General features: G+C 31.6%; 2 protein-coding genes across 4 annotated transcripts; both read left to right on the forward strand.

Moving 5' to 3' along the window:
* The first annotated feature begins 3,693 nt into the window (after positions 1-3,693).
* LOC105636083 (GDSL esterase/lipase At5g03610) lies at positions 3,694-6,894 on the forward strand. The gene is made up of 5 exons (XM_020680088.3): positions 3,694-3,820; positions 3,917-4,093; positions 5,162-5,433; positions 6,146-6,452; positions 6,544-6,894. The coding sequence occupies exons 1-5, from the start codon at positions 3,754-3,756 to the stop codon at positions 6,732-6,734; spliced, it is 1,014 nt and encodes a 337-aa protein (XP_020535747.1). The 5' UTR covers positions 3,694-3,753; the 3' UTR covers positions 6,735-6,894.
* Positions 6,895-14,253: 7,359 nt separating this feature from the next.
* Positions 14,254-23,911, forward strand: LOC105634362 (uncharacterized). Of its 3 annotated transcripts, none has more exons than XM_089723526.1 (8): positions 14,254-14,567; positions 15,284-15,618; positions 16,212-16,688; positions 17,173-17,322; positions 19,079-19,153; positions 19,471-19,518; positions 21,600-22,030; positions 22,602-23,911. In XM_089723526.1, exons 2-8 carry the CDS (start codon positions 15,318-15,320, stop codon positions 23,208-23,210), a joined length of 2,091 nt encoding a protein of 696 aa, XP_089579652.1. In that variant the 5' UTR covers positions 14,254-14,567; positions 15,284-15,317; the 3' UTR covers positions 23,211-23,911. The 3 variants fall into 3 exon arrangements, with proteins under 3 accessions (XP_089579652.1, XP_089579650.1, XP_089579651.1); XM_089723524.1 differs by having other exon boundaries at positions 14,264-14,567; positions 16,206-16,688; XM_089723525.1 differs by lacking the exon at positions 14,254-14,567 and adding an exon at positions 14,635-14,724 and having other exon boundaries at positions 16,206-16,688.
* Positions 23,912-24,276: the final 365 nt, after the last annotated feature.

Consider the following 24,276-nt stretch of genomic DNA (forward strand, 5'->3'; position numbering starts at 1 on the left):
AAGAAGAAAATTCTAAATAAGAATTCTAATTCGAAAAATGTATTTCACATTCATTTATTAGTTTTGGTTACTAGTTACTTAACTAACTTATCAAACTAAACTGTACATATATATATATATATATATATATATATATATATATATATATATATATATATATATATATATATATATATATATATATATTGTTTCCTTAATTATTTATTTATTCTAATTTACAACCTTTAAATAAAAACTTCTAGTTATTTGGTACGTAATAATAATAATAATACTAAAAGTTTTAATCGTTACCACCTATTAAGGATTCAATTAATTTAGTTCTTTATTAAGTGTTTTGCCGAAATTCGGCAGCATTTCCTCTATAAATTAGACTATCCAAATTTTATACATCGCACACATCAACACACAGCCCATCCATCGGGCAAATTCTTAATCAAAGCCCATCCTCCGTTATATCCTCATTAAATCAACTTAAATCAATTTATCCACACTAGTATTTAATCCCAACTCAAAGCAAAGGTATTTTACGGATTTAGTTCATACCATGATAATGTGTATATACTTAATTAACCGTTTCTATTAAAATACTTAACTTCCCATTAATCTCTTTTTAGCACTTAAGGTACCAAAAGTAATATTCTTACCCTCTAGCAATCTAGGTTCTTAAATTTTTGATTTGGATTAACCAAGTTAAATAATATTCTAACTAATCACAATTTTTATTTAATCTCATCAAATAATTATAAAATAAGGAAATAAATTCAAATTGATTTCTAAAAGAAAAATGCAGAATTGGGTTATAAGGTTTACCAATGTGAAATTGGATCACATATTTGAGATCAACGTGAATAGGGGAAGATTCTGGTCACTGGAACGCCGCCGCACAGCAGCCGGAAAATCGAACCTTCACCAAAATTGACAATCAATACATCATTTTATTCGTTTCGATGAGAGGATCACTAATATGTGTTCAAATCAAGGTGGGTGTGAACCATTGGAAATTGGCCAGAAAGGTTCGGTGGTACCCATTTTGGGTTTTTCGATTCCAGCTATATCAGTCGGCGGGAAGGCCATCAAATGAAAGAGGGAAAAGAGAGGAGTCGATTGACACCTACCTCGACACCTCAAGTCACCGAAAATGGTGGGAAATCGTCGGAGAAGTAACTGCAACAGTGCTCGCCGTTTCGATTGAGATTTCTCTCAATCCGGGCTCAAATCCCGCAAACCAAGGCTTGAATCAAACTCCTTGCGATGAGTAGATATTTTTAGAGTATTTATTTGTCGGATTTGATGACCGACGGCCGAAGAACGAGAAGAAAGGGGAAGGGGGGTTTGTTGAGAGAGAATAGCGAAAGAGAGACGTGATACAGATCAAGGGAGCAAGATGAAGGATCCCCTAGCTCTACCTGCCGGGCCAACCACAAGAGCTCGTGCAACCAAGCTACGAGCAGCCTTGAATGCATTTGCTCAAGAACAAATCACATTGGAGCTTCAAGATCATAATTATGCAAGATGTGAGATTAAACTTGAAGAAGCACCAAAGTTTGTTATGGTGCTTGAGGCATGCAAAGAGGCTGCCCATTGATGTATTTTGCATGTTCTATACTTAGGCAAATTTAGAAGGATGTTATTTCATTATGAGCTTAAGTATGGGCTATGTAGGGCCTTTGGCCCATTTGTCCTATTTTGTTTAAATTCTTTTAGTGGAATTAATTAATTAGTGTAAGGCTAGTTGGACTTATTCTCTAGAGTTTAGGCCAACCCTAGATTAGTTAATGTTTAAGTCAGGCTTGTTTTAAATTAGTTAGCTTGGGCTTGTATTTAATTAAGCCCAATTGGGCCATATTCAGTTTAGGCCTGACTAGCTCAAGTTAATAGCTAAATTAGGTTTAGCTTAAGTTATTTATATTAAGTTGTAAGAGCTGCACGGCAGCCAACATTAAGTTTAATCAAAACACACGTTTTTCTTTGTTCTTTAAAGAACAGATCGTGTTCTTCATCATTGTATGAATAGAACCAAATTATCCTTAGTAATTACGCTTGTGAGTTCTACAAGATTAATTATGCCAAGAATTTCAGAGTTGTTTTCAAGAGTACTTGAAGGTAAGTTTTTGATTATTGTTTTAAATTCCTTGCTTTCTCTCTTCAAGAGTATTTTGGGGTTTAAGGGATTGACGAGTACTTCCGTGATTGCATGCTTTCCGTTAGATTTTCCTTGTTGATTTGCAAGAGTACTTGTTAATTAGCTAGGGTCGTATTAAGACGCTGAGTCTCTCTTCTCCTTTCTTTTTTTTTCCTAGAATTTTCTAATTGGTTGATGGGGTTTGAGTCGATTCGAATCTGGTTTGGTTTAAATCATGGTTTTATCTTGGTTTTTCAATTGATTTATGAATTTTTCATCTGGTTTTCAAAAAATTCAAACTGGTTAATGGGTCCGATTTAACAATAATTAAAAATTTATTGTAAATCCTCATTGGTCGATTTTAAAATTAAATTTTTAAATGAAAATTCTATGAAATCAAATATTCGGGTCGTTTCAACAGGAGACAACGTGCTGGCTTGGGTATAGTTCTATGGGGATGCGAGTTTTTTCCTGCTTGCACTTTAGTTTTTCTTAATAATAAATTTTATTTCTCTTTTTGCTGACAAAAAACAAAAATTATCCCTTAATATTTCCTTTTAGATTCTCACCTTAAACTAATCTCTGTATCACTCTTCTGGCATCCTTCACTCTACAGTCAAGTAGACTCCTGTCATTAATACTAGATGATTTAATATATGCAACGAATTAGTAAAATCAGAAAACAAATTTCATATGGCTATTGAAATTTGAAACAACATACGCAGACAGATCAAGCACGTATAATTGGGAAGGCAAGTGATGATAAAAAGTACATCAAAAAGATTTTAGTTTTATGAATATTTGAGGGAGAAACATACAAGTGTTATATAGAAACTATGATATCACGTTAAATTCAAAATTTTAAAATCCAAATACTAGATTTTATATAGAGTTATAATTCAAACAACTCAGAGTTCTTATTCTATCTATTAATAAAGTGGATTTTTTTTTAAAAAAATATTTAAATAGTCCAATGACAACACGATAAAAATAAATAAATAATTCAAAATAAAAAAGATAAATATTCTGGTTTATAGATTTTATTTTTAAATTCTTCGTGTGTTCTTATTTTTCTTTTTTTTTTTTTTAATTATTTTCCTTTCATTATCGATCTATCAAGCAATTAATATAATTTACATTGAGATTCTATATTTTTTATTATCTTCCTTATTTATAGATTGCGTGTGTGTATATATAAAATAAATATAATAAACAGTGATTATTTCGTATAATTCAACAACTTTTATAATAGATTTTTACTTAGTTACCAGACAACTTACTCATTGGAAGACGGGGTCAATTGCCCCTCTCCTCTTAGGAGAAAAAAAAAATGGTTTACCTTTTCACATTTGGAACCCTAGTTTCTCCACTTTTTCCAAAGCACTTCAATAATTTAACATCATAAATGAAAAGTTAATTATAGAAAAAAGAAGGTTTTGAAGAAACAAGTAACTAAAAACAGTATTCTGTTTATAGAAAATAATAAAAGAATTACAACCACATCAACCGTAAATTACTCTACACAATTTATTATATAAAGGAGATACGTAAAATTATTTTTCAAAAGAAATAAAGGAGACACCTAAAGCAATCCCTTATCTAAGATCTCCATTAAGTGCTGGACTTAATTAATGGAGATCAAGCGAGCCAACGCTCTTTTCTTCTTTATTTTATTTTCTCTTTCTACTCTTTCTATAGGTTAGTCTTTCTCTTTTTAGTATAATTGTTATTAAATTTATGAGTTCCCTCCAATCTATATCTAGAGATGTTTCGTTGGCTGCGGTGAAATTGCAGGAGCTCAGGGCACCACGAAACACAACAATGTGAAGCTTTTTATATTTGGGGACTCTTATGTTGACACTGGCAACTTCAAAAAAAATGACGGAGCATGGATCCATCCTTATGGTTTCAGTTTTCCTGGTAAACCCAGCGGCCGCTTCTCTGATGGTCGTGTCCTCACTGACTATATAGGTAATTAGATTCTTTAATTACTTATTTTGCTTATGTAGCTTTTTTTTCTAATTGCCTTTTTATTTTGGAAAAGCGAAAAAAAAAAAAGGGGGTAATTTGAACCCCTTGATTCATTGAGTTTTATTTATTAAACTCCCTAATTTTTGTTTTTAATCAATTACGTCTTTATTTAACTATACGATTAGAAGGTAATAATCATAAACGTTAGATTTTCATTGTGAACTTTTCTCTATGATATTGAGCCTCCAAATTTTTTTTTTTTTTTTTTGTTAAACTTCTTTAATGACAAATTTTCATGTATCACATTATTATGAGTTCTATTTCTTGTTGTTAATGATTTTTTTTTTTTTTTTTTTTTTTGGCTTTTAATAGAGCCACCCAGTTAATCTAGGTTCAGGTTGGGTAGATCCACGAAGGGAGCAAAAGGCTCCCTCCTGAATATTTTTAAGTGATTTCACACCTAAGCTTGAGCTCGAGACCTCTAGTTAAGGGAGAATAAATCATTGTTATTCTTAGGGTGTAAATGAATCAAGCCGACTCATGAGCTGTTCGAGCTCAGCTCAAAAAAGGTCTAAAAATGCTCGGCTTGAATTGAGCTTAAGCTCGAGTCTAATGATGTTCAGCTTGAAAGTTTGTCGAGCCTTATCAAGCTTATATATATAATATCATTTTAGGTTACTCAAGCCTCGAGCTTTCATTGGTCCGAGCTTGAGTTAAAAATTTTTCAAATTGAATTCGAGTCTGAACTCAAGCCAAGCCAGCTTGAGCTTTCATTGAGCCTAAATTTTTAGGCTCGTTGAGTTTTGAGCCGAGATTCAAGCCTGACAGGTTCGAGCTCGGCTCCGCTCATTACACTCCTAGTCGTCCCATCTCACCTCTCGGAGGTCTTGTTGTTAATGAGTTTGATTTGTCATTAAATCTCAATTTTTAGGACTTAATTAGTCTTTATCAAAATAAAGTTGATGGGCTTAACTTTTACAAATACGTATTTAAAGGCTTGGTTAATTTCAAAACCGAATATGTGGTTTACGTTCTATTTTCAAATTTAAGTTTTCTTTTTATGTGCAGCTTCATTTCTCGGCATAAAAACTCCACTCGCTTACAAATTTAGAAAATATGCAAACAAAACGCAGCTAGAGCGAGGAATGAATTTTGGGCATGGAGGGAGTGGTGTTTTTGAAACGTTTAACAAAGATTTCCCAAAGTTTGAAACCCAAATCTATCAGTTGGAACATCTTCATCGCCAATATACTAAACGCGATTTTGCTAATTCTGTGGCGTTGGTATGTTTCTCCGGCAACGACTATGCTTCCCATATGCAAAAAAATGGCAGCGTTCAGGTTAGTTTTATGTAGTTCAGTTACCACTTCAGAATTTAGGCACAGAATTGTCATTGCAGATTCTTTCAGAAAATATTCTCAGTAGTTTTGTTTATTTCTTATGTATAAACAAAATATATAAGCTCAAATGGGTTTTTAATAAAATAACTAAAGGGGGTTATTTTAGTCTATAATTAAACAAAAATCATTGAAATAACTATTCTACAATTATAATAATTAGTTTCACTATAATTAGTATTATGATATTGTACGTAATTATTACTATTATTTCTACTAGTATTTTAATTTACCTAATAGTATTATAACAAATAATTATAATAACTATTCTTAAAAAAAATTATAATAACTAAATAATGTTAGTATTATTATAAGTATACCTAATATTATTATAACAAATAATTATAATAATTAACAATCCGATTAATAGCCATTAAATTGTCATTAACTGGTAGAAAAAAAAAAAAAAAAAAGAGTTGAGTTAATTCATGGACCAAACCAATCTCAATAGAGCTTTTTTTTTAAAAAAATTATTTCCATTTTACTTAATTTTGTTTCATTCGCATCAAATTTTAAAAATAAAGAGAAAAAGAAAAATTAGAATATATGCTTAACATGCAAATTCTAGGAATATGTTATCCTTGTGGTTTTAACTCTTTAATGTTGCTTTTTCTTTCTTTCTTTCTTTCTTTCTTTCTTTCTTATAACTTAACAGGAAATGCCAAGTTTGACAAGAAGAGTTGTAGATCAGCTAGTTAAGGATATACAACATATTCAAAGTTTGGGAGTTGCAAAAATAGCAGTAGTAGGAATGGGGCCGTCTGGATGTGTTCCCCAAGCAACTGACAAAATTTCTTACAATAGTTGCAACGAAGACTTAAATTCAGCCTCAAAGTTTCACAACCAGATGCTCCAGCAAGCTCTAACAGATTTGAACAAAGACAGCAAGAAACCTACATTCATGTATCTCGATCTTTATAGCTCATTCGAAACAGCCATGGACGCGCTAAAACGCAGTGCAGGTAATTCTATTTGAGTTAATTTAATATCTTGACGACTTATTTGAAGAAAGTAAAACTGAAATCTTCTTCTTCTTCTTCTCTACTGGTACAGAAATTATGGAGTACAAGAACCCATTGAAGCCTTGCTGTAGTCTTGAGATCAACAATGGAGAAAGGAAATTTATAATATGCAAACATCCTGAGCTAGCATTCTATTGGGATGATGTTCATCCTTCTCAAAATGGTTGGCATTCTGTTTATTTGGCTCTAAAACCTACTCTCAAAGAACTCCTAATTAATTGATTCTTAATTTTTGAGTTGTCTTCCAAACACTGATCTATGTGGTGAAAATTTTATATTTGTTTGAGCAATACTACAGAGAGCAAACATCTTCATTTCTGCACTGTAATGGCTGTCCTATTTTGAATGATGTTCAAAGTTCATAATTAGTTACTTCCTCTTATTATTATTTTCTTTCTGTTGTTTGAGGTATTTATTTAATTAAAAAAGCAATTAAATCACTTAAATTATAACAATAATACTTTTTAATTTGATTAAAATAAAAAATTATATATATATAATCTCATATTAAACATTCAGATTTTTATTTTTATTTTAAGCCTGACACCATTTAATAGAAACTAAGTTGAAGAACACGATTCATTTTTGACCAAGAAAATGTCTATCTTGATTTTGAACAGCTTTAGAATGTTTGGTGCAGTGGTAGGAAATTAAATTATTTAAATATCCCAAATTAATTAACAATTTTTAACTTTAAATACCTCATAATTTAAGTGAGGATATAATTGTTAATTTTCAATAATAGTATTTAATTTCCTCTAAAATTTTTCCCTTTCTAAGTAAAGAAAAATATTTTTTTTTCTTCATATATTATATGCCAACACAAGTGTGCAAAATAATTTGGAAAAGAAATTGACAATTCCTCGTTATTTTTCTCTATTATTTTCTTCCTCCAATATTTTCCTTTCTATCCTTTCCAAAAAAATGGTTAATTACTATAAAAAAAAGGATAGAGTTATTTTCAGAGTGCATTTTATTAATAACAGAACAATTAAATTTTTTAATATTAAACTGACTGTATTACTCTTCTAGTTAAATATTACGTTTAACCCATAAAATCCCTAACTCTTGAACAACAGGTCTTTCAATTTCTCTCTAAAATAAATAAAACTAATTAATCCATAGTCAAATCCTTTACACAATATTTTCGAATGACCGGGTCATTTATTTGCATGCTTTTTGGTGATTCTTACTTCTCGTCAAAAGCTAGAAGTGGCTTTTGCTTTTTGGGATCAGAAATGAGACTGAATTCATATATATGGTAGACCCTTTTATATTAATAGATGTAAATCATGAAATTTATTTTGGTTGGTGAACCATTCTGCAATAAAAGAAAGGAAAGGGAGTTACATAAATGCTGCAAAATTGGCATCAAGATGGGTCTCTTTTTATAAACATGGGTCTTCAATTTCAATTTATGGCAACGAATAAATTTTTATACTTCTTCTTTTAATGATAAATTTTTAAGTTAGAAAGGGTAATATAGTCAGTTTAATATTAAAAAAAAAATTCATTACTCAGGTATTAACAAAATGCGATCTGGAAACAACGCTAACCTAAAAAAAAGTCACCGGGTTTTCGTATAAAATTTGTGCAAAATTGAAATACCCCGAATTTTTATTTCGAAACTTTTGAATTTTTATTAAATCAAAAATTTCGATTTTCGACTATATGGGCTATCAACACCAAACAATCTTAATTTGAGTCCAAAGTTTTGCGAGTTGGGCCCATGCCCAAATATATTGTCGGAATTTTCGGTTTGAAAACAGTTAAAATTTTCGAGAAATAATATGAAACTCCAGCAATTTAATCTATTATTAATATATATAAATTAATTATCCTAAAATCAAATATCATTACTATTAATATTTTTATTATTATTGAGTAAATGGAGAAAATGTTACGGAACCTAACTAAAATAATCAAAATAAATCGAACCAGACCCAAAAATCAAATTGATTTTTCGATAACCACATGAATAACCTGAAAACCAAGTGAAAAACCTGCAAAAGGAGCAAAAAAAGGGCCAAATCATTGAATTGAACCAAACCGGTTCGAATCAAATCGGAATGGCCTAGAGTTCTCCAGAACCATTTTTTTTTCTTTTCTTTCCTTCTCCTCCTCCGCGCGTTCTTCTCCGCCCCTTCTCCCCTCCTCCTTTCCTGGTCAGCCACCTGAGCTCCTCGCCGTCGTTTCCTCTCCGCAGCAAGCTCCGACCTCACCGCAGTGTTAACATGGCCTCTGTCCATTCGTCTCTAATGTCAGCGGCTGTCGCAGGAGGAGTCGCGACCAAAATCGCATCGAGCCTCCTGCTCCGCAACTTTCCGGCGACACCGGCTCCTCTCGCATCACGGAGAAACGCGGTCTCTCCTTCGTTCTCCGCTTCGTCTCCGGCGGCTACTGCAGCGTGGGTGAGATGCGGTTCTCCTCCTTTGGATCGACGGCAATGGTGGCAGTGGCTGTCAATGCCCGTTCCGGCTAGACCAGCCACGGGCTCAACAAATGGACGACAAAATCAAGCTCCCTATGAAATTTCGAGTCTAGGGGTGTGTGGATCGCAAAATTCTAGGCCAAAACGATTTCCCGACCACCGTGCATGGCAGCCGGCGACAAGACGGTGAGGCCCCAATAGGCAGAATGATCTCCCTTTCGTGCTGATCATGTAATCGTTGTCGGATTCTCAATTGGTATGTTCTAAGACCAATTTCCCATTTTCGGTATAAATTCTAAACTTAATAATTATTAGTTAATTGTGACATCCTACTGAGTCGAGTCTTTTCATAGAGTCGAGTTGAGTCGGGCCGAACCAAACCCGGTTGGGGTAGATTATAAGTGGACTTACTTGAATGAGAGAAAAAGATCAAAGTATAAGGGTTAGGATTTACTTGCACTAAAAGATCAAGCTTGGGTATTAAGTTGTAACCTGTTGACTTTTGAGGTACCATTTAGTAAGTTTTACATAAAATTCCTTGATATTTTGATGGCCTACCCGTAAGAATCATTTCACTTTCCCATTTTCATCTTTATCTTCATCTTCTTCATCTCCTTCCTTTCTCCATCCATTTTCATGGTAGTTAAGCATTAAGGCAAACTCTATTTTCTCCAAGTAAGTAGAATTTCTTGAAGCTTTATGTTATTCAACCTCTAATTGAGTTATATTGTAGATAAGTTATAAGAATTCTGATGTGTATAGGAGAAGTGAGTTCAAAGATTGTAGAAAAAGGAAGCTAAGGAAGAACTCAAGCTTTTTGGAGTGAAGGTTTGATATCTCTTGGCTTTTACCATTTTCTTTGCATGAGACTTTGTGTGGTGTGTTGATAATGAGTCAATATATTGCTTAATGTTGAGTGAGAGGACTGGAAATGGTGAGAAAACATGGGATGAACTGAACAAATGAAGTAGATATTGAGTTATGCTGAAACAGGTTTTGCTGGAAAAAGAACCAGCGACTTCACCTTGATTTTGACCCTATTTAATGATGGAATTAGGAAGTGTCATAGAAGAGTTATTTTTTCCTCTATGTGTTAGCTTTACATGGGTTTTTGAATCACCCAAATCGGAGTTATATATTGAGAGATATGACCAAAAGAGTACAGTCTGCGCAGGCTGGAAACACGTCGCGCGCTCGCGAATTTCATTTGCGCGCTCGCGACTTGTGCCTGGAAACTCTCTGACTCTCATTTGGTGCTTTACCCGCTCGCGAATTTCATTGCGCGCTCGCGAATTTGGCCTGGAAACTCACTGACTCTCATGTTTGCATCTCGCGCTCGCGAGCGCTCGCGACTTTGCAAGGCGCGCTCGCGACTTGTGTTTTTATGCTCTTTTGGACTTCATTTTCTATGCAATTGGATTCCTTTGCTCAACTTGTATGCCTCCAATCATTTTAAAACAAAAAGACAACATTAGAACATGTATCAAAACAACATGAAAGCATGCAAATGATGTGAAATCAAGTAAACATTATGATTTATGAAGTTATGAAACTATTAATATGATGTTGTGTTATACTATTTACATACCAACATTATGCTCCATTGAGGTTAGGTAGAAACCATGTAGATAAGGCCATGTCGCGACATAGGATAGCAGATCTGCACCCGATACAGTTTGGTACTCCGGCTAAAGGCCGTTGAGTGGATATGATTATATATGGGCCATAGCAGCCAAGCATACAGTTTCATCCAGTTTCATACAGTTTTTCTTATCACTTCGGTTTCACTATAACCTTATGGAGCCATACAGATATCTTGACTTAACATTGCATGAATCATACTAATAAACAGAAAGAAAGACCATCAAGGTAAACTGAAAGTATCATGATATGTGTGCTTATACGTGCCATATGTGTTATATAGTTCTTTCTACACATGTATGTGCTTAATTGCTTCTTTTTAAGTTGAGATATCCACTGAGCTTTATTTGCTCAGCGAGTTACCTGTTTAACTCGCAGGTTTTGAGACTGGACCGTAGAGAGTCAGCTTACAACTGCTGCAGTTCATCTGTAGAAGACTCAGTCTTCAGGGTAGCTACTCATTTGGATGTGTATCTTTTGTCTATCCTTTTCATGGCATGTACAGGGCACACAGTTGGGCCCATTCCATTTTGAAACTAGTATCATGTCTTGTAAATATTAATTACATTATTAATGTAACAACATCAGCATGATATTATATTCAATATACATTATGATTTCGGCATGACAGGACATAAAGTCAACCAGTTTGTAACGTCTCGGCTCGTTTATTCGGGTTTATGGGTGGACCGGGAAGGGATGTTACATTAATTAAATTGAATTTGAATAAATAATCGATCAAATATAATTTTGCTAAGAATCAGTCGATATAATGTATATGCAAATTAATTCTGAATTGTTAAATATATTTCATGAACATTAGTTACAACTAGAAGGTTTGGTATTGAGATAAGAATTCCTAGCCAATATTTATGCAAGCTAATTTAGGAATTTTAATAAATATTGTTAGGAGTTATAATTTAAGGCTTAGACAAGTAAATAGTTATAGAGCAATTAATAATATCGTTGAATCATGCTTGGAGGTTAATATAAATTGTTAATTAATTGATTTGGAATTATTAAGTGTATATATGTGAGTGTGATGGATGATATATGTAGCCTAAAGCGGATGGGTTGGTTGGATTGATTGCTCGATGGATGGGCTGTGTAAATTGATTGATTGAATGATTGATAAATAAGGTTATGGCGGCGGACGGGATGAGTTGATGTGAATTGCCCGATGGATGAGCTTTAATATTATATTGTTGAATTGTGGTTCAGTCAAATTTTAGGGGAGGTTCTGTCGAAATTTTGATAGAACCTAGGCTAGTCTTAATTAATAATATAATTAACAGGTTTAATTAGATTAATTCTTTAACTCTACTTATATTATTATTATCATTAGTATTCATTTATTTATTTAATTATTTATCTATTTTCATCATTATTGTTATTATTGTTATTATTTATTTTATTATTGTTGTTTATTGTTAATACTATTTATATTGTTTATTTGCATTTGAATGGAGATGTCTAATTGTGCATTGCATTACGATGTTTAATTGATTAATATGCTTGCATTTAATTGCAATACTTGATTAATTGTGTTGTGATAATGTTATGCCTTGTATGTGTAGAGTTGGGATGAAGTAGGTCACCATGGATTTTTGAGGGCGGTCCACTAGACCGTTGGCCATATGGGAGATTGGCACCCCGTGTGCATCTGATGATATGATATAGATAATATGGATAAACCACAGGGTGGCCTTCTGTTGGTATGGAAAAGAAAAGAGAGAATGGAAAAACAATGAGAAGGTTGGTCAAGTGAGGATTAGACTGGTCGGCCATGTATGGGGGATCGGCTCCTTGGTGCACACGTTGTGAGAGGGTGGGCCATGTGTGAGGATGGCTTATTGGGGGGTTTCAGTGATACCACAGACCAATTTCCACGTGATGTGATTATGTAAAGATGTTAATAATTGTAAGTGCTGGTGATATGTCATTTGCGTGACTGGCTGCGTGAGCATATAACTAGTCAGATGACTAGATTGATATATTTACACATTTGTGTGAATGTGTGTGTGGTGCAATAAGTATTACTCTTTAGAAGACTCACATGTCTTGTTTAATTTTCAGGAAGTAAGTTTCTCTTTAATTCGGTTAAGCTATGTTTCTTTGCTGCAGGGCTAAAAAGAAATTTTCCTAGTTCAATAATTATTTTGTTATGTAACTATATGTATAAAAATCTATGTATATCTAACAGTTAGTGACTCCGCAGTTGTAAAATTTACATACATTTAGTCGTGTATTAATATAGATGAAATAATTCTGTGAGCCCATATTAGAAATGTGATATATTTTTAAATTGGGCTCGAACTGTGGAATGTTGAAGGTGATAAAATTGAGCCGAGGTGTAATAAAATCTTGAGGTATATTTTCTTAGTAATATAGGCTGAATGTTTGAAATTTATATTGAGAAGGTAGATTTTAGCGTTTCAAGCTTGCTACGGGTCTCGGGGGCCTTAAGCTTACCTGGGCCCTAGTGGTGGTCCGGCCCATGGAAACGGATCGTGACAAAAATAGAATAAAAAATAGGAATAAACTATGAAGAGCTAATATTATCTAACAAAAAAAAAAAAAAAGGCAAAATGCTTTTATAAAATTACGAGATTGCAAAATTGCATTTTTTTTTAAATAATAATAAAAAAAACCAAATTCAGACATCGTTTTCTATGAAAATTGTTCTTTTTGAAAATTTTTCTGAAAAATTGACTATTTTTCACACAAATGAATAGGGCTAAAATGTCTTGAGGAAACAAGAAAGTGAATATTGATAATTATAAATAGGAGTGAGCGTTCTGTCAAGTAAAATTTTTAAACGAAATTTTTTATTGACTTAACCGAATTAATTTTTCAATTGAACTTAACTGAATTATTTTAGCCGAATTAGTTTTGCATCGAACCGAAGTTAAATGAAAACTTAATTAACTAACCAAATTTAATCGAAATTTATGATTAATCAATTTTAACCGAAATAAAAATTAACGGAAGTTATTTATCACTATTTAATCAAATAAAAACTTAAATATTTTTAATTTTTAATTTTATTATCTACTTAATCAAAACGATGTAGTTTTGAAAGTCGGTTAATTTGGTTAAATTAACTTTTAACTAAACTTTAATCAAACACTGAAATCTTAATTTACTTTAACCGAATTTTTAACTGAATATTTATTCATTGAAATAACCAAATTAACCGAACATGTATTTTATGGTAGTACATAAAATTAAAATTGTGTACATCTCTTATACGATTGGCGTCAATGGAATATAATAAAATACAGCTTTGGGATTTCTTTGAAATGAGGAATGGAATGAAGACATTTTCTCTAAAATGAGGAATGGAATAAAAACATTTCTTTGAAACGAAGCATGGAATGAACACATTTCTTTAATAAATACGAGGCATGGAATAAAATCATTTCTTTGAAATGAGGCATTGAAGGAATTCGAAATTATGAAGAAATTCCAAGAATTAAAAGGGGAATTGAAATATAAAATAATGAATGCTCATTATATATAGTAGGTCTGAATTAATTTAAAATATAAAATTTGGGTTTTAATTAATATAACCTCTTTTGTTAAAATATAATAAAAATTACAATTTCAAGTTTTAAATATTATTTTAAAATTTTAAAAGCAAGAATACAAATAGAAAAAATTTCCAATCAGATTGTTGCAGACGGAGAAGAAAAACGGTAATATAAAAAGAATAGTTTTCGATGTTTCTCGTTCTTCTAGTTTTCCACATTCTGATTTTAAAATTTGTGCAAATTGTTCACAAACTCAAAACGTATACCCTAAAATTAGATTTGAAACGAAAAAGTTTAAGGACCATATAAAGAAAAGGTAGACTTCAATGAACTTTTCCTATTTTGTGGGACCATATATATGTTTATATAATTTCTATTCCCCCAAGCAAGCAATCTCAGTGTTTGGAAGAGTTCAGTTGGAAGGAAATATACTTTCCAAATTTATTTAATGTAAGTTATTTTTGTACATGAGAGTTTAGTTTTGATAGATGATGATGTATTTTTAAACGAGATTTTTGTTTATTTATTTATTGAGCATTATGGAGGGGACTTTAACATCAACGAAATTTTTTTATAACCAAGAGATGTAATTTCCAACAAAGTAATGGTATATTTTCTTGTTTATTTATTTAAAATCAGCAAGAATGTTTGTTTATTTATTCATTGGTTTGATCTATTGATGGATTCATAGTGGTCTAGATGAGTCAATCCGGTTAAAGTTCTTCTGATTTTCTTGAATTGCTATTTACTTGGTCCTTTTCTCCTCTCTCTTTATAGAATTCTTGCTGCTGTTAATTTTTACATCTAACATTCTTGGGAACATTGGCATCGAAGCTTGTGATGAGTTTCATAATAATGTCCAAACTTTCAAAAAACTTTTGAGCTTGTTTGTTGTTTACGTTATTCTTTTTCAATATAACATAAAGAGAAGTTTGGGCAAATGTTGTTATTTCCAGCTTGCATTTAGCCTCAGGCATTAAACTCAAACCCAAATGAAACCTTAGAAAGTGAATAAGGAAAAGCAATTACTTCACTCTCAATTCAATTTGTTGATTATTGTTGTTGTTTTGCTATGGGTTTATTTAGAACTAACCTTCAGTGGTTCAACAATTATTTGATCTTCCAAAGCTTTTGATTTAAAAGGTTGTCTTTTTGACAATTGACAGTTTGAACATACATCCTAAGATCAAGAGGATAAACATGGCAACAAAGATTGTCCTTCAAGATCTAGATGGAAATAATTACGCAGACTGGAGAATTTGGATGAAGAACTATTTGTTGGCTAATGATCTATGGGATGTTATCGAAGCAGATGAGAAACTGGGACAGGATGAAGCTGAATTGAAGGCTTGGACAAGGAAAAATGCTGCAGCTTTACATGCAATTCATGTTTCATGTTCGTTGGAGGTATTTTCTCACATCAGAGAGACTGATTCTGCTAAGTCTTGCTGGGAAACTTTGGCTATAATGAATGAGGTAAAGCCAGCTGTCAGACCTCCAGGTAATGCATTCCTTCTTCTACGTCTAAAGACTACGGGTCTCTCTTTTTTTATTTTTTATTTTTTTTTTATTTTTTATTTTATTTTATGAAATCCCCAATATCTGAACCCTATTATCAAGGACCAACTAATTTACCTCTGCGCTTAGTCACGGTTAAGGCTTTTGGCCCCTCCTTGCAGGTGCGATGCTACGACTCTCTTTAATATTATGGTTAAAATTGCTTTTTGGAAAAAAATCATTTTACAATGTTCTTGAGAAAAAACAGTTTTAATTTGTAACTTTTTTTTTTTCATCATCATCATGCAAAATCTTTTTTTTTTTCTCCAACGAATGGTTAGAAATACTATCGTTTCAACAAAAAAATTATTTTTCATTAATTTAATTCATAAATGGAATCATAAACCAGGTCTAGCCAAGTCAATCCCACTCCAAAAATTCTCTAATCACCGAAATATTTATCTCACAGAAAACTCAAATTCTTAGGCCGAAAATTTTGTTTTGTGAAACAAAAATATTAGACCTGTGCCTTACATTTCTTCTTCCTTTGGCATTTCTCATCTTAACTAATGAGTTGATAAAAAATGACAGCAACAGAGGTCGATGCCTACGCTCAATTTCATCCTTTACGAGAGGCTATAGAGAAAGGGAACTTGAATTCCGTGAAAACCTTCCTTCATCTTCACCCAGACACAGTTCACAGAAAGGTTTCAGGTTTTGGTGAAACAGCGCTTCATCTTGCGACAAAGGCTGGGAACATAAAGATTGTGGAGTTTTTGGTGGAGTTAATGTCAGTAGAAGAGTTACAGGCAGTTAATGAATATAGTGCGACAGCTCTTATTTTTGCTGCTGTTATTGGAGCAACAAGAATTGCCGAATGCATGGTGAGAAAGACGATGAAGCTGGTTACTACTGCTGCAGACGGTGATCTTCCAGTAATAGTTGCATGTAATAATGGCCATAAGGAAACAACTCGGTTTTTATACTCTCTCACTCCTTTTGAAATACTGCTTGAAGATAATGGAGTCTTTGGATCTTTGCTTCTTCATGCTTCAATTTACAGCGAAATGTTTGGTAAGTAATTAAGAGTGATTATCATTTTCAAATCTTGTATAATCAGTAATTTGTTTTAGGGTAGATTACTATTGAGCTCATAAATGAATTGAAAATGTGAAATTCATTTATAAGTGATTTTATTTGTAAACAAACTTTTCAAGTTTGTAATAAATTTAAAATTGAAAAGGAATTACTTTTATTTTCTAAAATTAATTTTTTTCAATAGAATTTAGTTTAGTTATATTCAGATATATATAGAATTGAATTCATTAAATTTAATTTTTCATTTTTTTTCAAGACTAAATACAAAAATTTAAATTTATAAATAAATCTCACGCAATTTTATAGAATTCATTAATTCCAAATAATGGATTAAACTTGATTAATTTTCTTTTAAGCATACAATACAAAATTTTCAATGACTAAAAAATAATTAATTTTACTTTTAAAACTTGATTTAACTCTTGTAATTCTAATTTTGATAATGCTATACAAACACCAGATATATCCTTGGATTTGCTCCAGCGTTGCCCAAGCTTCGCCACAAGACGAACACGTTATGGAAGCACCCCACTTGTCGAATTGGCTTGTCTCAACGATTTATTTCCTAGCAGCAACCGTTATGTCTTCTGGAAACAATGGATCTATTCCTGTCAGTACCTCTTCATCTCCCTCTTCCATTTCTTTATCTCCTTTCCTTTGTTTATTCTTTCAGATTAATTACAAGAATTTTAAAGATTCTGGATTTCAAAACTAAATTCTGCTTTGGTTTTATATAGAATACCTATTCTTAGGTTTGGTTTTAATTTTTGAGAAGTTTTTCGAATTAAAATTCCCCTTATTTTGAGGTCATTTTTATAATTTCATTCCATTACATGACGCATGAAGAAGTTCCTACAAAAATATGAACCCATGACATGTTTGTTTTGAATTAGGAACAAACATAAAGGAATTGATGACAAAAGGGAAAAATTGTGCGCTAAACCATTCCGAATACCCCAAATTATACGAGTTGTTATAATTGCATCCCAAAATGAATTTAATCGCCCAGACACTCCAATTTTAAATTTATGTTATAATTGCACCCTAATCGCAAAATTGGTCAAAATTGAGATTTAAAAAATACTCTCTCCGTTGCATTTGTTGCATAGTTTGATAAAACACGCATATTAAGAATTTGGTGAATAAAAGTTATTTTGTCATTTTTTACTCTTAACTTATTAAGATATTAATAAAAGTCTTTCATTTAATGAACAATCATAAATGTTATTATGAGAAAACTTATTGTTTACTATCTAAATTTAGAAACCTTGCAAACATTTTGGGACATCCAAAAAATGAATAACAAGTAAATAAAATAGGATGGAGGGAATAGTAAATATAGGTCCCACATGAGTTGGCTAACCCAAGATCAGTTAGCTACAGTAAAATGCACCATTTGAAGCAGCTTAGAATTTTCTTTCTTTCTCCACAGACCGAAAATGCTATTTTCTTCCCCCATCTTTGTGGAAAAAAAATAGATAGATCGAGAATTGTTTGAGTAAAATTCAACTCAAATTAGGGTTTAAGAGAGTATGTAAAAATTAATTAAAGCTTCATACCATGATTTTACAAAGAAAAAAAAAAACAGTCCTAGAAAATAAAAACACTTTAACATCCAAAAGTGACTGTGATCTATATAATCAGGCCACAAAAATATTTACCGTGAAAACTAAAAGAATCTCTTGATGCCCTATACATATCTCAAGGATCTAAACAACGAAGAAAAAGAAATTAAAAGGAGAAAATACATAGTCCAATTTAGAAAGGTCAATGAAGATTGGGTGGTTAAGCAGCTTCATACTCACCATGAATCGCTCTATCTCATTACCAACGTACACCTTAACATGACCCTCAAGAACCGGCTTGGTTCCACCAACGTGTCAGCAATCACTGGAGGACTACCTCTGTTTTACAATATCGTGGGCACACTTAATCGAGTTAGAGTTTTACGAGATTCAAACCCACTTGTTGTTTATCCAAGCAGATGCTCTCTCAACTTTTCTCGATCCCCTTAAGCCACTTCCCTCCTCCACCATTGTCACCTTGCCAGTATTGTTAGTAATCATCCATAATATTTTTTCTATTCAATGATTATTAATCCAGTTTGATAATATTTAAACTGTGTGTTTTGAGTTAGCTAACTGAAGTTGAGTTAACTAACTCACCTCACATTATTTTTAGCCTCTAGTTTGACCAATTTTATAATTAAAGTGTAATTGTGATATAAATTTAAAATTGAAGTGTCTTGAGGATTAGGTTCATTTTAAGGTGTAATTATAACAATTTGCAAAGTTTGAGGTATTGGGAATGCTTTAGCCAAAATTGTGTTTGTTACTGAATATGAGTTAATGATTTTTATATGGAAGGTATTCATGTGCAACTACCTGCTTCCCCTGGTGATGTTCGAATTGCCATTCCAGAGAATGATCATGTCAAACAAGGTAACATTTTATTTAAGGTCAACATTCCATTATCCTTTTTTGTGATTTCAAATTTAATAGCTAATCAAATAATTATTTTTATCAAACACTTTTTTTTAAACCGCAATATTAAACAAACAGCTAATTGATACTACAACAGTCATTATTGTCGAGCAGGCTTTAAATAATGAAGTAAAGGAAGAATAGTTAAAAAAAGGCAGCTATGTTGAGCATTCTTTATCTAAGCAACAAAATTGAAATATATTCCACCTCCAAGACTCAAGAAAAACGCACAGGTTGTTTTAAAAAATGTTTAACTTAGTTGTTCAATTTTTCAGGGAAGGGTGAAACGCGGAGTTTGAGTTCAAAGGTCCTAGACTTTTTTGGTAATGTTATCTCTAATTTCTTCTTTTGTTTTATTAAATGGCAAATTACTTTATTACCTAGTGGTAAGACTACCTTGCCACTTTCACAGTGGTCAGGGTTCGAGTACTTCTCTTCCCCCCATCCTCTCTCCTGTAACATAGCTTTCAAAAGAAAAATAACTTTATTAAAGGGCAACTATTGAGTAACCCATGAATTTTGATGTCAAAAACTACTCAACTATAAAACTTTAAATAGTAAATTACTATTTAATCCTTCTTTTTTTTTTTTTTTTGAAAAGAAAAGAGAAAAGAAGGATTAAATAGTAACCCATGAATTTTGATGTCAAAAACTACTCAACTATAAAACTTTAAATAGTAAATTACTATTTAATCCTTCTTTTTTTTTTTTTGAAAAGAAAAGAGAAAAGAAGGATTAAATAGTAATTTTACTATTTAATCCTTCTTTTCTCTTTTCTTTTCAAAAAAAAAAAAAAAGAAGGATTAAATAGTAACCCATGAATTTTGATGTCAAAAACTACTCAACTATGAAACTTTAAATAGTAAATTACTATTTAATCCTTCTTTTTTGATAAATATATTAATACATCTTTGTAGTATTTATTGACCGTGTAGTCATTATGTCAAAAAACGTGTCAATTTGCCTTTAAGTACTGCTATCCATTAACATATATTTATAAATTAAAGAGAAAAATAGTTCTATAAAATTTATTAAAAAGGCAAATAATTTTTAAAATTTTTCTACTCAAATTTCCTCAAAAAAAATATTCTATAATTTTTTAAAGGTGACGTTATTTTCACAGTACTAATTGTTAACGTCAGAGCAATAACATTCTATATAATATCACTTGACAAAATTGCCCCTTAATGAATTTATCTCATCTATCCTTTCTTTTTTCTACATTTAATTCAATTTTTTAAAAAGAAAAAAAATGTAAAGAAAGAACTAGACAATCTAAATAAAATCGATTTTAATCATCAACATACACTGTATACTAGGGAATTCGCGAAAGGCAATAGAGTATATTTAGGTGTTCGGTGGTCGTAGCAATGCTCAGATCACCATCACACTCAAAACCAACACCATTTTTTCTGGTCCAAAGCTCTCTTTTACTTCATAATAACATAACCTTTTTTTTATAAATACCATGCTTGATTAAAAAGGGGAAATATGTAGTCAAGCCTTTTCTTTTCTTATTCTTTTTATCCTTTCAGAAATAAAATTGGATCAATATTTGGGAAACAACTCTCTTCTATAAAGCAATTGAAATATTACATTACTGCAATTTTTATGTAAACCCATTCTTAACTTGTCAAATTGCGTATATTTTTTTATCAGATAAATTTGCTATAGCAGAAACTTAGTGTGAGAACTAAGTATAGTAATTGAATCGAAAGCATTCATTTCAAAAAAAAAAAAAAAATTCAAAACATCAAGTGATAACTGTGTATGCAATTTAATCCTATAGGAGTTCTTAAAAAGAAAACGGATATTTAATAAGGGGCAATTTTGTCAAGTAATATTGTATAGAATGTTATTGGTCTAGCGTTAACAATTAGTGCTCTGGAAATAACACTACCCTTTTTTAATACTAAAAATCCTAAATTTTAGCTTTATTACATAATTAAAACTATTTTTTTGTTGGCTAAATACTCAATTTTTTTCAAGAAATAAAATCTTTTGATATATTTCATATTTCAAAATAATTAAAATAAAATAATTTTTGAAAACGTAAAAACAATATTTTTTCTCCAATGTAGAAAAATATTTGTCATTATTTAAATTCCTTAGAGAAAATGAGTGGAAAAATTAAAAATAAGCTAACAATTAATTTTTTAATTATTTAAAATGTTTTAAAATTTTGTATCTGTAATTGTTGAGTATGCATTAATAGAGATCATATTGGTCTTTTCAAATAATATAAGTAAACTAAATTACATATAGATATGAACATTAATTAGGGGTTGTAAGTAAAATAACTCTTTTTCATATTCTCAAAAAAAAAAAAAAAAAAAATTCCTTGCAACTTAAATTAGATTGCTGCAATTCTTCACTTTTGGCTTTGTTTTGCATGTGAAAATAGGACTGAAGCAAATTTACGATAGGAAATTGAGGCATACCTATGCTCTTAAAATTCTAGAGCTGATGGCCAAGCACGTATCTTCTATTGATGACACTAAACTAAATGAAAAATATATATATAATGCATTCTTTAAAGCTATCAGACATGGAGTTGTTGAAGTTGTTGTTGAGATGATCAGAGCCAATTATATTCTTTTAAGTGTCGTCAACAGAAATTCAAGAGACATGCTTATGCATGCAATCAAATATCGGCAAGAAAAAGTTTTTAGCCTTATATATGTGCTTGGTTCAAGGAAGCAACTTCTGATTTCTGGGTCCGATGACTTCGAAAACACCATTTTACACATGGCTGCCAGGTTAGCACCTCCTGATAGACTTGCTGGCATCTCAGGTGCAGCATTGCAGATGCAAAGAGAACTACAATGGTATAAGGTGATATTTCTTGACTTGTTTAAATATTTCTACAACATCATATAAGCAAAGTAAATTGACTAAAAACCTAAAGGATTCACCTATTCTGAAAGTAGGATAAGACTTTCTTTCACCATTCTAATGGAATATTCTCTTTTCTGAAATATTGAATTTCTTTGGAAAGGCTCTACCTCATCTATAATCAGAAGGAAGGACTGGTTTAGCAACTATTATTCATAGTTGAACACAATAAGGGGTTAAGAATCTGATTCCTGATTTATTGTCAAGATCTCTAAGGACTCTCTTGCTCTCCTGATTCCTCACAAAGTAGTGACACTACCAATCATTTGCAATATAAACACACATATGCACTCCTATCCTTTGTAGAATTAGTTTTTAAAGTGTAAAGTTTTTAAATGATAAGTTATTTTTTAAGTTATGTTCAATCACATAAATTTTAGTTTTCAATAAAAAATTTCAAATAACTTCAACATTCAAAAGAATGGGGAGAGAAAATATGCTCACAAGTTAGTTTTTTTTTATATATATATTATAGTTTGACTTATACAATAGCAAAATGGTTTTAATTCAGGAAGTAGAAAGCATTTCGATTCCTTCGTATAAAGAATACACCAACAAGAATAATGAACAAGCTAGTGAGATATTTTCTAAAAGCCATAAAGAGCTAATAAAAGATGGAGAAAAATGGATGAAAGAAACAGCAACATCCTGTACAGTAGTGGGTGCACTTATCATTACTATAATGTTCACGACAGCATTTACAGTTCCTGGTGGTAACGTTCAAGAAACTGGTTTTCCTATGTTTGCACATGAAAAATCATTTATGATATTTATAATATCCGATGCAGTTTCTCTCTTTGCCTCCTCAACATCAGTGTTAATGTTCTTAGGAGTCCTTACATCACGCTATTCAGAAGATGATTTTCTCAAATCTTTGCCTACAAAGTTGATTATTGGTCTTTCTACTCTCTTCATTTCTATTGCAGCCATGATGGTAGCCTTTTGTGCTACTCTTATGATAATGCTAGAAGGAGAATTGAGACTTGTCTTTCCAATCATTTTTTTGGCTAGCATACCTGTCACCCTTTTTATATTATTGCAATTTCCCCTTCTTGTTGAGATTTTTATATCTACTTATGGACCAGGCATCTTTGATAGAAAAATGAAGCCATGGTATTGAACTATGCGTGTTCAGGAAGTAGAATTGGCCTTTTCTATTGAATTTTATGTTGCAAAGGCGTTGAGTTGATGTAATAAGCCAATGTGATTCTTTTGGCTAGTATACCTGTCACCCTTTTTATATTATTGCAATTTCCCCTTCTTGTTGAGATTTTTGTATCTACTTATGGATCGAGCATCTTTTATAGAAAAATGAAGCCATCATATTGAACTATGCCTGTTCAGGAAGCACAATTGGTCTTGTCTATTGAATTTTATGTTGCAAAGGCGTTGAGTTGATTTAATAAGACAATGTGATTCTTTTGGCTAGCATACCTGTCACCCTTTGTTGAGATTTTTGTATCTACTTGTGGACCAAGCATCTTTGATAGAAAAATGAAGACTTAGTATTGAACTATGTGTGTTCAGGAAGCAGAATTGGCCTTTTCTATTGAATTATGTTGCAAAGGCATTGAGTTGATGTAATAAGCCAATGAGAGGTGTTTTTCTTTGGGTAACATTGTCTTATGGTTATGAGTTATGAACCACAACAAAAAAATGCAAGTTGTGCTTTGGTGGTCATTCACCACTAAACCACATATGCATTTCACTAGAATACAAATAGTTTTCTCTAAATTGGTTTATTTTTACCATAATAATGATTCATTTGTGGGATTTTTCTAATTATTAGATTTAAATTACTCAATTCTTACTTTATTTCAATATTGACTTTTTATTTTTTGTATTATAGATGTACATTACTCTTTTCCATTTCAGTGAATGATGTTATTTTTGGTTCAGCACATGTGTGCCGTAATACTTGTGAATGTGAAATGCTCCTTGTTTGCATTATCTTTTTATGACAAGATGAACGATCAAGGATGAATTCGAGCTTTAGAATCCCTTCGTCTAGATGGAACTAGAGTTTTTGGACCTAGAAATTAAGTCCTTTGAGGATAAAAGGGGTGTCAATGAACCTAACAAATTTCAATATATGCAATATCATGAAAGTAGATAATATTTTGTTTATGAGACACCCTTTATACATTGAGAAAATATTTAGGGTAACCTAGCTAGGATTTCACATC

Source organism: Jatropha curcas, chromosome 6 (genome assembly GCF_041381405.1).
Source record: "Jatropha curcas cultivar XTBG-Jc1 chromosome 6, XTBG_Jcur_1.0, whole genome shotgun sequence".
Classification (NCBI taxonomy): Eukaryota; Viridiplantae; Streptophyta; class Magnoliopsida; order Malpighiales; family Euphorbiaceae; genus Jatropha; species Jatropha curcas.